Source organism: Callithrix jacchus, chromosome Y, assembly GCF_049354715.1.
Source record: "Callithrix jacchus isolate 240 chromosome Y, calJac240_pri, whole genome shotgun sequence".
NCBI classification, from domain to species: Eukaryota; Metazoa; Chordata; class Mammalia; order Primates; family Cebidae; genus Callithrix; species Callithrix jacchus.
Genome location: NC_133525.1, coordinates 8,100,491 through 8,116,379, shown reverse-complemented (window position 1 = coordinate 8,116,379; position 15,889 = coordinate 8,100,491). Strand labels below are relative to the sequence as shown.

At 42.3% G+C, this 15,889-nt stretch overlaps 1 protein-coding gene across 1 annotated transcript; it reads right to left on the bottom strand.

The window, feature by feature from the left end:
• Positions 1-1,148: 1,148 nt before the first annotated feature.
• On the bottom strand, positions 1,149-15,230 carry LOC128930747 (RNA-binding motif protein, Y chromosome, family 1 member B-like). Its single transcript, XM_078364499.1, has 12 exons — positions 15,093-15,230; positions 12,841-12,953; positions 11,568-11,671; positions 9,044-9,221; positions 7,286-7,438; positions 5,237-5,351; positions 4,261-4,371; positions 4,075-4,163; positions 3,277-3,394; positions 2,307-2,417; positions 2,133-2,221; positions 1,149-1,742 (listed from the first exon to the last, which is right to left on the bottom strand). Exons 2-12 carry the CDS (start codon positions 12,944-12,946, stop codon positions 1,453-1,455), a joined length of 1,464 nt encoding a protein of 487 aa, XP_078220625.1. The 5' UTR covers positions 12,947-12,953; positions 15,093-15,230; the 3' UTR covers positions 1,149-1,452.
• Between the last annotated feature and the right edge of the window lie 659 nt (positions 15,231-15,889).

Here is a 15,889-nt window from a genome sequence, read left to right as displayed (position 1 = left end):
CACTGCACCCTAGCTTCAATGACAATGCTAGTCTGCGTCACAAAAGAAATATATGAACAAGTCAATAAACTAAAAATAACTTCACAAAACACCAGCCCTTCTGGATCATACGTATTTGTGAGAATTTATTGCTACACACTTATTTATAACCATTGCAAGTATTTCAAGAAATAATTAATGTTAGTTCATGAAAGACATTGATTTTCCAATTTTTCGGAACGATTAATATCTTTAAGCTATGTATTTAGGAAATTTAGCTGGCTCACTTTTGAGTAAGGTGGAAATAGTTTTTCATAACCATTGTGCCCTCTAGTCACAGAATGCTACAAGAAGAATGTTCTGGGTACCTTCAACTTCAGCAACAAAACCCACCTAATGCTTTCCTTTATCCTTTAGTATCCCTTAAAGGGCAAATCGTTTAGTTTGAGATTAGTTCAGTAGTCTTTCTGAAGCCTTCTGAAAATTAACCTTTTGATGTGTCCAATGTGTTGGGGTTACAGGAGTGAGCCACCTGGCCTGGCCAAAACCGCTACATTTTTCTTTGAGACACATTCTCACCCTGTCCCCCAGGTGGAAGTGCAGCAGTGTAATCCTAGCTCACTGCAACGTCCGCCTCCTGAGTTCAAGCAGTTCTCCTGACTCGGCCTCCAGAGTAGCTGCGACTACAGCCATGTGCCACCATGCCTGCCTAATTTTCTGTATTTTTATTAGAGACTGGCTTTCACTCTGTAAGCGAGGATGGTTTCAATCCCCTGATCTTGTGGTCCACTTGCTTAGGCCTCCCAAAGAGGTGGGCCGCCTGCTGAGTTCAAGCAGTTCTCCTGACTCAGCCTCCAGAGTAGCTGCGACTACAGCCGTGTGCCACCATGCCTGCCTAGTTTTCTGTATTTTTATTAGAGACTGGCTTTCACCCTGTAAGCGAGGATGGTTTCAATCTCCTGACCTTGTGGTCCACTTGCTTAGGCCTCCCAAAGTGCTGGGAATACAGGGATAAACTAAAGAAACACAGCCCAGGTAGGAAACCTGTACACATTCCAACGGAATCTGGACAGAGATGCCTAGTCTTGTTTCAGCTTAGGTGCAAACAAATGAAGAAATCTCTCAACACCGCAGTTTACTCTCCTCCGTCATTTGCGTTTAAGCATGTGTAGCAATAAAATCAGGCATTTTATATTACATGGAAAATTTTATTCCGGAAATGTTAAAACGGACATTACATCAAAGCAGAATAGTTTTCAATTCAGTTGGCACTAACAGTTGTAAAATTACTTGCAAAAAATAAGCTTTTAGCTTAATACCTCAAAAACATTCATGAAGGAAGTATCTCCCCTTCCTCCCCAAAACAACCTATTTCTTATAGTGATACTCAGGTAATAATGCAGAAACCACATATTGATTTGCCATTCAACAGCAAGGTCTGGTATGCAATAATCATGATTTTTAGCAGCACCTTCAGTCTCCTTTTTCAGATCGCCTTCCCCCATCCTCTCCCTTAGGTGTCCCATCTCTTGAGCTCCCATGTGCTTCAGGAGAAGCACGGTTCATTCTCTCCACAGACGGTGGACACGTTGGTTCTTTTCTGCCACAATGCTCAGCATCAGTGGAAGAGAAATCACCATGGCTCCTTGAGTACTTCTCCCGACTTCTGCCATACCTATCTCGCGCATTGTTATCATCAGGGAAACTGCTTCCACCATAAGTCTTCCGAGGCCCCTGTGCAGGTGCTGCACCACGAGACGTCCCTGTGGGGTTAATAAAATTACGGAACTTATGTTAAAATACATGTAAACATTTTTACTGGCATCACTAAAGCATGAATCAGATAAAGTACTATTTGGAAACATTAGCATTCATCTGTCTTTATTGACAGGAGACTCTTTATTTCTGCATTGTTCACAAGGCTCTACTGAAAAGAGCCGTAAGAGCAGTATTTCCAAGTTCAAGGAATTTCATTCTGAACCGGCCCTCAATTAAAACTGAGGTTTTAAGCTTCGTACCGTTCTCTAAGCTTTCTACTGTTCAGAACGCTCAATATTTAAACATGTTGTACGTTTCCTTTATACTTTCTCGTTTAAAAACTCTGGTCTATTCAATATAATTCTGTAACTGGAAAATCAAACGTGGAGTCTTACTATGTATCTGATATGACGCTCTGTTAGAACTGCTACTACGACGTTCAAAATGATCTCTACCACCATGCCTTCCGTGGCCATCATGATCACTAGATTAAACAAAAAAAAGTTTGACACTGTCAGAATGAACAATTTAAGACATCTATTGGACAAAACCGAAAAATGTTATAATACCTGTATCCTCTAGTGGAACCTTTATCCTGTCTAGAAGGAGCGTGATCACGGTATGCATTGTGTCTACTCATCGAAGCATATTCCATGGTGTCTCGGAAACTTGGATTATTTCTGATTGCAAAAGTTGAAGAACAAATTTTAAGTTGTCAACTTCTAGTATCAAAAACACAACTTATCTACAGGTTAAATACAATAAAGGCCAGACATATATAAAGGCCTAGTCACTTCTCCAAGTACAACATGCGAATACCCAAAAGACAGGTGGAACTGATACCCATAATTGGTTATTCTCAAAATGCATTTCAAAACCCAAGAGATATCGTATTTCAGCCATACTAAAATGGCTATACATTTTAAAATGCTAGGAACACCAAGACTGTCAGAGAATGCAGATAAACTGGAATCCTGATACAATGCTTGCCGGAACGGAAAATGATGCTGCTACTACGGAGAAATGTGGTGGGGCCTCAAAACAAAAAAATTAACATCAGACCAAGAATTATCCCTCGTACATACCCAGCACTGAGTAAGTGTACTAAGACAAACGTGTGTATAAAAGTAGTGTGGAGGAAACACACAAACAAAAGAATGGCTTAACAGCCTGTGAAACAAGGGAAGTGCTATGATGTGAATGAAAGTTCAGGACATGAGGCAGAAAGAAAAGAGATACCAAAGTCGAGTCGTGTTTGAGCCCAATACCATGAAGCAGGCAGAACAGGTCAGTTCACGAACAAAACAGACTGGAGTTTTTTAGCAGCTGAGGGAAAACAGAAGATGAAAGGGACTGCTTAACTGGCAAGGGAGTTGCAGTGCGGAGTGATGAAGAGGTTCTGGACCTAGAGGGAGGTGGCTGTCGCACAACACAGCATGTAATAAATGCCACTTAATGGTTTACCTAAAAGTGTTCAATTTCCTTACGTGAATTTCATCACTAAAACCACAACACACTAGTTTTTCATTTTTCTGTTACCTAGTCTTAGTTGCATAACCATCATCTTTTCCTGACACACGGTCACGTCTCCAGGAAGAGACTGACATTCCGCGTGAAGGGCCTCCTCCGTAAAACTCTCTTCCACGTGATGGGGGACCTGCAAATTTAACATGATTAAACGTTACGGAAACAGCAGAGAACCTGAAACACTATTACCTGTTCACTGAGACAACTGTTATAAGATATTTCTTCAAGGAATCAATTCTTCTTTCCCTAAGTCGCCAGAAATGCATGACATCATGAATACTTTTTACGGCTCTGAATTATCCCTTGATTCCTACAAGGCCAGTTCTTACAAACTTAAGCCACACGCTAATACTTGGGTAGAGGTTCACTTTCTATGGCTTATAACTATTAGTTATCATTTTCCTTCTCATATGAATCGCCCACGTCTATTAATGACACAGGCAAAACACGTAAAACCATCAACGTCTTCGCTGATTGTAAACATTCCACGTTCGTGCTTTCTCGGCTCAAGAAAGGAAATTTACCCATGTTGTTCAGTGCATCTCACTCACACACATACTGCAACCCTCGAATGGCTGCATGCTATGATTCCAACTGAATGCTCTCCTTGGTCTCTACGTGGTTGCCCCTATCTTAAAGGTGGAAAAACTAAAATGTACTACTGCAGTTTCGTAAAACTCTCTAAGCCTTCTACTGTTCAAAACTCTCGGTGTTTAAACATGTTATATTTTTCCTTTATCCTTTCCCTTTTACAGACTCAGGTCTATTCAATATGATTCTGTAATTGAAAAATCAAACGTGGAGACTTACTATATGTCTGATATGACGCTCCGTTAGGACTGCTACCAGGACGTTCAAAATGATCTCTACCACCATGCCTTCCGTAGCCATCATGACCACTAAATTAAAAAAAAAAAAAAAAAAAAAAAAGATTGACACTGTCAGAATGAAAAATTTAAGAAATCTGTTGGACAAAAGCGAAAAATGTTATAATACCTATATCCTCTGGTGGGACCTTTATCCTGTCTAGAACGAGCGTGATCACGGTATGCACGGTGTCTGCGAATCGAAGCATATTCCTTGGTGTCTCGGAAACTTGGATTACTTCTGATTGCATAAGTTGAAGAAACAAATTTTAAGTTGTCAGCTTCTAGTATCAAAAACATAACTTATTTGCAGCTTAAATGAAATAAAGGCCAGACATATACAAAGGCCTGGGCACTTCTCTAAATGCAACATGGAAATACCCAAAAGACAGGTGGAACTGACACTCATCAAGAGTTATTGAGAAAATTCACTTGAAATTCCAAGTATGAGATCATATTTCAGCCATACTAAAATGGCTATACATTTCAAAATGCTCGGAACACCAAGACTGTGAGCGAATGCGGATAAACTGGAATCCTGATACAATGCTTGCCGGAACGGAAAATGATGCAGCTACTACGGAGTGCATCAGTGGTGGGGCCTCAAAACAGAAAAGATTAACAGTAGACCAAGAATTATCACTGGTACATACCCGGCACTGAGTAAGTGTACTCAAACAAACGTTTGCATAAGAATAGTGTGGCGGAAACACGCAAACAAAAGAATGGGTTAACAGCTTGTGAAACAAGTGAAGTGCTATGTATGATGTGAATGAAACTTCAGGACATGAGGCAGAAAGAAAACAGATACAAAAGTCGAGTCGTGTTTCAGCCCATGACCACGAAGCAGGCAGAACACGTCAGTTCACAAACAAAACAGACTGGAGTTTATTAGCAGCTGAGGGAAAACAGAAGATGAAAGGGACTGCTTAACTGGCAAGGGAGTTGCAGTGCGGAGCGATGAAGAGGTTTTGGAACTAGACGGAGGTGGTTGTTGCACAACACAGCATGTAAACCACTCGACGGTTTACCTTAAAATGTTCAATTTCCTTACGTGAATTTCATCACTAAAACCGCAACAGACTAGTTTTTCATTTTTCCTTTACCTATTCTTAGTTGCATAACCACCATGTTTTGGTGACATACGGTCACGTCTCCAGGAAGAGACTGACATTCCGTGTGAAGGACCTCGGTAATTCCCTCTTCCACGTGATGGGGAACCTGCAAATTTAACATGATTAAATGTCATGTAACCAGCACAAAACCTGAAACACTGTTACTTGGTTTCTATGACAACTGTTACAAGATATTTCTCCAATGACTCAGTTCTTCTTTCTCTAGGTCGCCAGAAATTCATGACACCATGAATACCTTCTTACGGCTGTGAATTATCTCTTCATTCCTGCAAGGCCAGTTCTTACACACTTAAGCCCTACACTAATACTGAGGTAAAGATTCACTTTCAATGGCTTATAACCCTTAGTTATTATTTTCCTTCTCACACGAATCGCCTACATCTAGTAATGACACAGGCAAAACCTGTAAAACCATCAAAGTCTTCGCTGATTGTAAAGTTTCCACGTTTGTGCTTTCTCGGCTCAAGAAAGGAAACTTACCCATGTTGGTCAGTGTATCTCACTCGCACAAACACTGCAACCCTCGAATGGCTGCATGGTATGATTCCACCTAAGTGTTCTCCTTGCTGTCTAAGTGACTGTCCCCATCATAGAGGTTGAAAAATTAAAATGTACTAGTGCAGGTTTTCTAATGATGGCCAAGAATTCTTCTCCTGGCAATAAGCAGTACTATTACAGTGCTAATTACATCATTATGCTGCTCTCAAAATAGAAAAAGCCTCTTTAATATACTCTTCATGTGCAGATTCTTAGAGGTCAGCCTTCTACCTATGATGTGTCCGGTGGCTAAAGTTTTAAAGAAAATGTGCTGACTTGTGCATGTTGAGGTCGGCAGATACCTAACTTCACTGATCCTCCACTACAAAATATAAAGTTGAAAATGCAATGTTTTCATTTTCTCCATATTATCATGGAGGGCTAAGAGTAAGAATTTTAATGTGTTCTGCCTAAAATTCTCTGCTGAGAGCTGTTACTTTATTGTCTGGTTTTCTTCTGTTCGCTCTGAAAACTTACACTTCTCCTTCGCACAACTATTACTTCTATTCAACCCTACTGCTTGCCTCACGTTGCTTAGTTCGGAAATCTCCCCTCAAACAACTTCAAGTCCTACACTAAGTATCTTGTGTTAATGTTTAAACATCCCTGTACCGTCTTAATTGACAGCCCTTCCTATATTTCACAACTCTGCACTTCTGTGACATGCACATAGCTCAAAATGTCGGACACGCTCTTGTCCAACATGCATGTCTGAGGATGCTCTTAGCATCCTAAAAACCGGTCAGAATGCCTCTCACATAAGCATTGCTGGGGTCTCAGAATCTGGATGGCCAGGCACAATGGCTCACAGCGTGGGCCAGTGTGGGAGACTGAGGCAAGTCGACTGCTTGAGCTCAGGGATTTAATGTCAACTAGGACAAGGTAGTGAGATCCTGTCTCTACCAAAATATGTATTTAAAAAACAATTTCATAGGTGTGCTGGTGCATGCCACTAGCTGCAGCAACAGCAGGCAGCTTATGGAGAGTAACCGCTTGAGACCCAGAATGTGAGGCATCAATGAGCCATCATCTGGCCAGTGCACTCTGGCCTGGTGAAGGCAGTACTTCAACCCAACAAAGAAACTGAACATACAATTTGTACATCGGAACACCAGTGGTCCAATGCAAAGGAACCTAGGAAATGGAAGAATTGATAGAGTTAAGAAGATGACCTCAAAGTATACTACCAGGAACTTCAAGAAAAATTAAAAGGCATTCTCTAGCGAATACAGCGTTAAAAGGAGTGTTGCCCTCACTGTAATCCCTTTTTTATGTGACATTTGAAGCTCAAGTGTTTCTTCACCATAAAGCTGTAACTTTGGCAGTGAGATGGAAAGTGTTATATCAAAGTGTTCAAACAGTAAATATGCCAATGTATGTGTCACATCTGTTTTGTTTCTCGAACTTTAAGTTAAGCCTTCAGTTCAAAGGGCTCATTTTCAGTCATACAAAAATGACGGAATTCCATCAGGTGGCATTTACCTCGACCTCCCATCCCACTATTGCTTCTAGCCACAGTAAAAGGAGCAGATCTTTTAGGATGAGGACCTCCGCTCGCTGAAGATGGACGGCTCTCGACTGGAAAAGTTCCCCTGAAAGAACTCACGTTGAGATCACGAGTGGATTCACCACCATCTGTATTTCAAAGAAAATCTTGTCAGTTCAGTAACACCAACATTTCTTAAATGGCTGAGCAGGAGATACTTCTAAATCTTCCCTACGTATTGTAATCTTAAACATTCACGTTGGTCTATGCTAAGGAATGTAGAATTGGTATACCAAATCAGTGCAGTTTCAAAATATCAAAATCCATTTAAACATCTATAAAATAAACACTCAAGGAACACTGTATATTGGTGTGAGAAAGACAAGTGGGATAAGTGGAGAGGGAGCTCACAGCAGAAGCCTATTGCCTAAATACAAAAATATAATCAAACAAAAAAAAAGTTAGGAGATCAACGATAAATTACTGTTCATATCCTTCTGATATTATGAAACCATTTTCAAATCATATAATAAACATAAACCTAACTACACTCAAGGAATCTCAGTTATATATACAACGATACAGTGACACCTCAGAAAGATATGTCATCTGCAAATTTATGAACGTAACACAGAATTCTTATAGTTCTTTATAACATACCACTTTTACTCTTAGCCCATGATCAGTTTTAATAATCTTTAAGAATCACGTATTAAATAATAATATTCTTTTACGTATCTACAAACAAGTGTGAGGCATATTCCAATTCCTTGGTGGTGTCACATGTAAAAATATACACGTTCTCATGCATGCACAGTATTAATAATCTTCACCCTCGAGATTAATTGCAATCAAAAATGACAAAAAGACCTGCCTCTTAAAATGAAGTGAACACCGCAGTTTCAAATTTAGAAAATATCTCTCCCATATATTACATGGCTAGCAATTAAAATTCCAAACTAAATATTAGATCTTTGATGGTTGGTTAATTGATAAAACAAGTTAACCAACAGGTATTTTCTCAATACATGGTTTCTTTTTCTAAGTAAAAATTAAGCCCTCTGTCCTACTGAGTAAACCAATCTTAAATACCATTTTCAGAAGCTCTTCCTCCAGCAAAGAAAGACACATACGTATCTGTGAAGCCACGGTTTCTGGCATTTCTGAGTCACAGAATCATTTGAGACGTTGCAGTTCTATACTCCATGAATGGAAAATGCTTTATGGCAGGCCTATTTACACATTCTCCGTATCAAAACCGAAACGGTTCTGTATTGTGTACATGTTTACACACACACACGCGCGCGCGCGCACGCACACTCACACACACAAACAAATATTGTTAAGTAAGTCCTCTACTGCGCAGTTACTAATGTCCCATTGGAAGGGCTTCTAGGTTTCATGGTATTTGGATAACACAACCCACATGAAATTCTGAGACCCAAAATAAGAAACTCTAAAGTACAACTAATGGAAACGTGTTGAGTGGAAAATCTGTGGAGAACATGTAATCAAGATTCATAAACTCCATTCAATTTGAAACGTGTCTTACTTCGATGCAAAGTAATTCGGAGTTTAGAACCAGTTTCAGATATTAGTTTAATCATTCCACTTTTAGTATTCATCAATAATGTTGCTCATTAACAGTTAGTTTTCTGTTCATAAAGGATATAAATAAATTTCAGAAATTTCCACGTTTTCAAGCTTTTTGTCTTTCAGTCCTGTGCTTCCGACTTTATATTTTATAACGTTACCCAAGCGTTCTCCACGTGAGGGATGCCGACGTCTCGTCTGTCCTCTACTTCCACTTGCAGATCTCTGCTCTCCTGTGGGTCTCCTCTTTCTTGAAAAACGCAGTGTTCCCTGCCTGCCACCACTTTGAAAAAACGGTTCCTTGGCTTGTTCTACTTTCATTGTTTTTCCATCCACAAACTGAAAGGATTAAGTATACCATCAGCAACAGTGCCACATTTGAACTAATCATATTTTACAGACGTTTTTACATCAACTGTATTAACATTCTAGATGTCGTCTCCTAAACAAACACAAACTTTCTTTTTCCTGAAATGCCCACATTGCGAACACTGCAAAACCTGCAACAATCACTGGGACCATGCATTCTGTTAAGAAATGAACACCAATTCCATTATTCGATTCCCTCGAAAAGGCCTCCGCTACTAAAAACTGCACCTAGAAAAGTTAAACCATGACAAATTGTACGGGACAATGTCGCCCATCTCTTCTTCACAATACAGAATCTCTTTCACCTTTGCACTCACATCACATATTTAAAAGCCTCGGTGTCTGGAGCCCATACGAAAGGATGTGTCATTTGAAAACATAAGGTTATTTATTCAAAGTGATCAGTCACATTATACATTATGAATACTTTCTTGATCCTGCTGCTGTCAATCACACAAAATGTCCCAATATGATTTACAGTTCTGTATCTACTCTAGTTCTTTCTCAATAAGCGTGATCCCTGTTTAGTCTCATTCATATTTTCTGCCTTACTCATTTCTTACTTTGCCTAGAGGTGTCCTTAAAACAAGACCCTTAATGTAGTACTTCATGTTATTTCTGAGAAATGGTTTACTGTCCTAATTAAATTCACAAAAACTTTCTTCAGTTCCATCTTTTCTGTAGGCCCAAGTAATGTTTGACCGAGTTCTGCTAATAACTCTATTTGAACGTTACATGGCTTTTGTTATTTGGGAAAAGATCTTAAACTCCGTCCAAGACTTGCTGCATCCAAATCAGCAGTTCTTCCTATCTTGAGACATCTTGTGTTATTTCTCGGCCCAGAATAATTTCCCCAGTTTTGCGCATGGTCGCTTCCTTCCCAGTGTTCCAAGTCAGACACAATTTCTTAAACTGCAAGCTCCCTGTGAAAACTCTATAGGATCTTCTTTATTTCCCTTCTCAACGTTTGTCTGCATATGACATTTATATTAACTTTTCCATTATAAAATATGTGAGACAGGTAATTTGGAAAAGATATCTACACAGATGAACTCTGCTTGAGCACGAAACCTGGGGGGAAATACCAAAATATTACGATACCTAGGTCAAAACTGTCCCCATACCAAGCATGAAACCACGAACCGAAGCAACTATCAGGTTGTACTACACCTTAAAATATGAGAGGATATGGGTGAATAAAGATAAGTTAGTGATCAAGTGATTAATACCTAATACAGTGAGCACAAAATTTCTGTAACAGACACTGAGGGAGAACACAGGAAACCTAACTTGTTCTTAAAGGATAAACTGCCATTTGCGCAACATTTACGTGGAAGAGTAATACTCAAGAGGTCCAGGAAAACATACTGGGAATGGCATCCATATAGCAGGAACTAAAAACCGATTGGGATAACGTTGTAAAATAAAAAAGCTCCAGGGCATCTCCAAGGGAATGATCCTGAATGCAACGTAAAGGAATTCAGTAGGTAAGAGACTTGCATAAAAGTTTAAAGCTGTAACAAATACAGAGTCCCTAGAATTTAAGACTCCACAGGACGTGATGCACTGTTCGGACCGAAGCAAGTGCTGGAACACACTGGAAGAGTTAGCAAGAAGGTATGCATGTTACCTAGTGACGAGGTATGCATGTCACCCCGGTTACAGAAGGAAAAAAAAAAAGTTCTCAGGAGAAGGGCGCAAGGATGGGCAAACATGTCAGTTGCTTGTTGTGTTATCCGGCTTCAATGTTCTCGCATTATTTTCTATTTTCAAGTACCTAACACTTCCTTAAATGTAACGGTCTTGTTTAAATGAACTTTCTCAAGAATGTATTTTCAGAGAATGGCAGAGAATCGTTACTTCTTGTGAGAGTCTGTCTAGACGTCGATCTACAAAAGACTTATATTTTCTACGTCTGTCTAGATGTCGATCCACCGTTTCTCTGTGCTATAGACGTTTCCCTACGAGTTGGACGTGTGATTTCTTTAGCAGCCATTTAATAAACTTGACTGATGTTTCTTATTTTCGTCAGAGTTCCTTCTAAGTTTTAAAGCTGTTCAAAAGCTTTCAAACCCTATTTACACTCAGACTGAAATAAAAACATAGAAACTGGATTACCATAACGCAATTTATATAATGTTCCTTCCAATATCCTTCCAACTACACTTGCATTGATATGTCCAAGAAAGAGGATAGCTAATCCATTTCCATTCATACGTCATTATATTATTTTCAAAGTGTACTGGTACTGAAAAGACCTAGATATGCTGTTAATTGAAGAACAGGCTTAGAATAGCACTAATAAGGGAAACTTACCTTTCCATTCAACTCGCTGGCAGCAAGTTCAGCATCTGCAGGGTTCTCAAAAGTAATGAACCCGAAGCCTCTGCACTTCATGCTTCCATCTTTCTTCAAGAGAACTAAAATATATGAAAACCTTTTCATTTATAGAATGGACCTACTACGATAGTACTAACTATCTGAATGTTACATCAAGAAACAAGAAAATTCCAATTCACATCCTTCCTGTGATTCTTCACACTGAGTCACCCCTATCAACAGCCTATTTTCTTCCATTTTCCTAACTGACTCCATCTTAGCTGTGAGCCTGACATGCTCCATTTAGCTTCTCCCTCCCTGCCTCGGCCCCCTAGAGGTGCATTCCTAGGTCACACTGCATTCAAAGCTACTCCCAGTACCTGTAACCACTGTAACCACATCCTGTTTGGCAAGTCTACCTGCTACTCTCAATACCCTCCTCGGGGTTTGAGCCTATGAAAAGTTCCCCCTGCTACCTCCTCCATGCTTGGATGCAAATACCCTTAGCAACCAACCATCCTGGGAACCTCCTGCCCCCTGGGTACCAGGTTCCTTATCTAACTTGCTTGTTCTGCATCTGTAAAATTCTGCTTCAGCTAGGCTCCACCTCCCCTACCTAACGCAAGGCATAAAGGGAAATCAAGCCCCTTCGTCTGGCCTGAGAGATTATCAGGGTGAGCTGTCTCACAGACAAATAATGGGCTCTTAATTTGGAACTCAGAGTCTCCTTCTCCTTCTCCCTCCTCATCCTCCCCCTCCCCCTCCCCCTCCGCCTCCTCCTTCTTCTTCTTCTTCTTCTTCTTTTTGAGACTGAATGTCTCTCCTTACCCAGGCCGAAGTGCAATGGCCCCATCTGGGCTCACCGCAACCTCCGCCTCCTGGGTTCAGGCAATTCCACTGCCTCAGCCTCCTGAGTAGCTGGGATTACAGACATGTGCCACCGTGCCCAGCTAATTTTTGTATTTTTAGTAGAGACGGGGTTTCACCGTGTTGACTAGGATGGTCTCGATCTCTTGACCTCGTGATCCACCCGCCTCGGCCTCCCAAAGTGCTGGGATTACAGGCGTGAGCCACCGCGCCCCACTGGCCGTACTATGCAGGTGAACTTTACCACAGACCCTTCACCTGCTGCCATGAGAATATCCTGAATACCGAATAGAAACTTCAAAACAAGAGCTTAAAAACAAACAGAAAATTAAGTAAACTATTACAGATATTAAGTATATGTTTACTTTGGGGACAAAACCTGTATGTTGGCTTTAAGGGTTACCTTCAGAAACGGGACCATGTCTCTCAAATACTGCTTTTAGCGTCTCTTCCGTGGCTTCTCTAGTGAGCCCACCAACGAACAGCTGGCCAAGGCAACCTGCTTCCATAATTTTGCTGTAAATGGTAAAAAAATAAATCTATATTTAGATAACAATAACAAGGTGAAAATATTAAATTTTTTTACATCCTGTGTTGAAAACTGATGTGAAATTCCCTTAACGGGGCTGTCCTATTTTAATGTATCTTACTTCCTATACCGGTAACATAAAGAGCACAAGGGGGAATGGCTTCATGGCTTAATGGTACATTTCACTGCATACCTGAGAAAATCTCTTTAGTAAAACCAGAAAAGGGAAGCTATTCTAATTTTACAAAGTGGAAATACACAGGATTCCCCAATTTAAATAGTTTTCGTTGAAAATTGTAGCTTTTATGAAGTACAATTGTTGTAAAGAGGTAAGATTCCTGATGCCAATGTGCACTGCTCCCTGCAGCCTCCTCCGGCCAGCCTCAAGTGATCCTGTCACATGTCAGCTTCCCAAGTAGCTGGGACTACAGTGGCCTGCTACCAGAGGTGGGGTGTGCGTGTGTGCGTGTGTGTTTTCAACATAGATCCAGGTGGCCCCATGTAGCTAACAGAGCTGTGTAGGTGTGTTTGTGTGTGTATGTGTGCAGGGGTGCGTGCAGGGATGTGTGTGTGTGTGTGTGTGTGTGCACGCGCGCGCGTGTGTGTCTTTAAATAGACCCAGGTTGTCCCATGCTGACAACCTTTGAATCTTCTGGGCTCAAGTGATATGCCAGCAAGAAGCTACCAAGGTGATGGTTTCTTTAAGGGGGAACTGCCACAGGAAACCACCTGATATCTTGATAAATGATTTAATGACACGCTTAACCTACATGCTTTCTTCGGGGAGAACATTTTAAATATTGTACAATCTTTTGGTGATTGGAAATATACACGAGATCGGGTATCTACAAACTCTGGCTTTCTGCCATAAATATCTTTGGCCTTTCAGGGACCGGGCTGCAAATTAAGGGGTGAAGCACTCTAAGTCTCTGAGCCCCGCCTCCGTGAGGTCGGCAGAGGCTAGGAGCAGTACTCTGGCCGGGAGTACTGCTCCACTTTTACAAAGTGGAAATACACAGGATTCCCCAATTTAAATAGTTTGTAAAAAGGCACGCGAGAAATCTCAGTGGCCATCTCCTTATGAGAAGGTAGCATCTGAGAATGACGTGAGGTGCCACAGCTGCATGACACCATCCACCCTATCACCATGCTGTCACACACTGCACTCCATTCCACCCCGCTGCCGCCAAAACTGCCCCATCACGCCGTTCTGAGCAGAAGCCCCGCCGCACCCCGTGCCCCTTGGCAAGCGGCCGACTCTCCGCTCGGCAGCATGTCCACTCGCCGCCTTCTTCCCCCTACCAACCCCTCGTCTGTGAAAAAGCTGCCTTCCTCCAAACCGGTCCCTGGTGCCTGAATGGCAACAGGTTATAGGACCCCCGTTATGTTACTCAGGCTACTCTCCAACTCGTGACCTCGTCATTCTTACATCTTCACTTCCGAAAATGTTGGGATTACAGGAGTAGGTCAGTTTGCCAGGTTAATACAAAACCTTAAGCACATCTCTTTGTTTCCGTTTTCGGCTATCTACCGCCATTTATCTCCCTTACAAACACGTCTTCCATTTAAATTACTTACGGTAGCAGAGATACATGAAAAGCCTTTCAAATACTGTCATCGATTACACGTTTAAAAGAGGCAAATTTAAACTGATTATTCATGGTTCCAGACTTGTACATACCCGAGAGTAATGCAATTTATGTGAAAATTTGCTAAGTCCTGTGAAGAAAATCAGAAATTTGCAATGTGCTAGGTAAAAGTACAGGTTGTTTGTTTGTTTGTTTTTCTGATCACAGTGCTTAAGTACACTGCCTGTGCATTTGACTTATGACCGCATTCACAGAGAATAACCGTTTCCATAAAAAGTGCACGGGACAACAATGGCGCCCGAGGTCCGTCTCCCACACCTTGCCCCCACATCGGACTTGTCCAACCGTAAAGGGAAGAATCCTCAAGAAACATCAATGAGTTTAACCAACATGAGTTTCTCACGAGCACTAAGGACGACCCCCTCTCTACCGTCTCCTCCCATATTTCAACACCCACACACTGAAAACCACAGCAGCCCCTTTCACTGAAGACGTCCGAACACCTCGCTGCGTTTGTATTCTTGCCGAGAGACCAACCTGAGCGGAGAAACAAAACCACAGGTGCTTCTCAGTAGGACAAACAGCCTCTGGGTCACCGGGCCCTCAGGGTGCTGGCACCTGGCTCTGGAACGCCTCTAGCCCCGCTGCCGTGTGAGACGCCTGGAACCGGACTGCGCGGGAAAGAGCCCCCGGCAGCCCAGCGGAAGAAGCGGAAACTGCGCCTCTCCGCAGCAGCCAATCAGTGCGACGGTGGGTGGGACGCGGTGGGGCGCGGTGGGGCGGGGCGGGGCCGCATCCGGGTGTCCTGCAGCTCCACCCTCCTCGGGCAAGCCACGTGTGACGAGCTGTCAGAGTTTCCGCCCAGTGGCGCTGGGTTCACGCGCAGGCCTGGCGGGCAGGGAGCCCTTTGGAATTGCGGGCATGGAAGTCCCACGGCCTAACTGCCATCATGAGTGTGGCAGGCCACTGACCCACAGCCAACACATGAAACATCTCACTTCATTAGGCAGGCCAGGCAGATGGTACTGAATGTTGCAATTCCAGAGGAGAGGGGGAGGGACCAGCGCGGGCTGCCGGGGCAAGGGCGGCCCGGGTGGCTTGCCGGAAGTGGGGCGGGGCAGGCACGTCAGAGGAGTGTCCTAGTACCTTGCCCTGTTGGAGATTATCTCCTCGGAAAACACCAGTGGCCAAATTCCACATGAACTCTCGCAGGTCTACGTGAATACAGGCTCCGAGTGTCATGCTCTCTCCCTGAGAATGCAGGTCTCCCAGGAGCATGTCTTCCGTCATGTGTCCTGGGCACCCGAGAGACAAGTCAGCAGGGTTGCCCATAG

Excerpts from the sequence above, each read along its gene's own strand:
- LOC128930747 (XM_078364499.1), bottom strand. The coding sequence starts at position 12,946 with ATGGAAGCAGGTTGCCTTGGCCAGCTGTTCGTTGGTGGGCTCACTAGA. Across the intron at positions 4,164-4,260 it reads GGTCCCACCAGAGGATATAG|TGGTCATGATGGCTACGGAA; the intron begins GTATTATAACAT and ends TTTTTAATTTAG. Across the intron at positions 1,743-2,132 it reads AGCGTCATATCAGATACATA|GGACGTCTCGTGGTGCAGCA; the intron begins GTAAGACTCCAC and ends TTAACCCCACAG.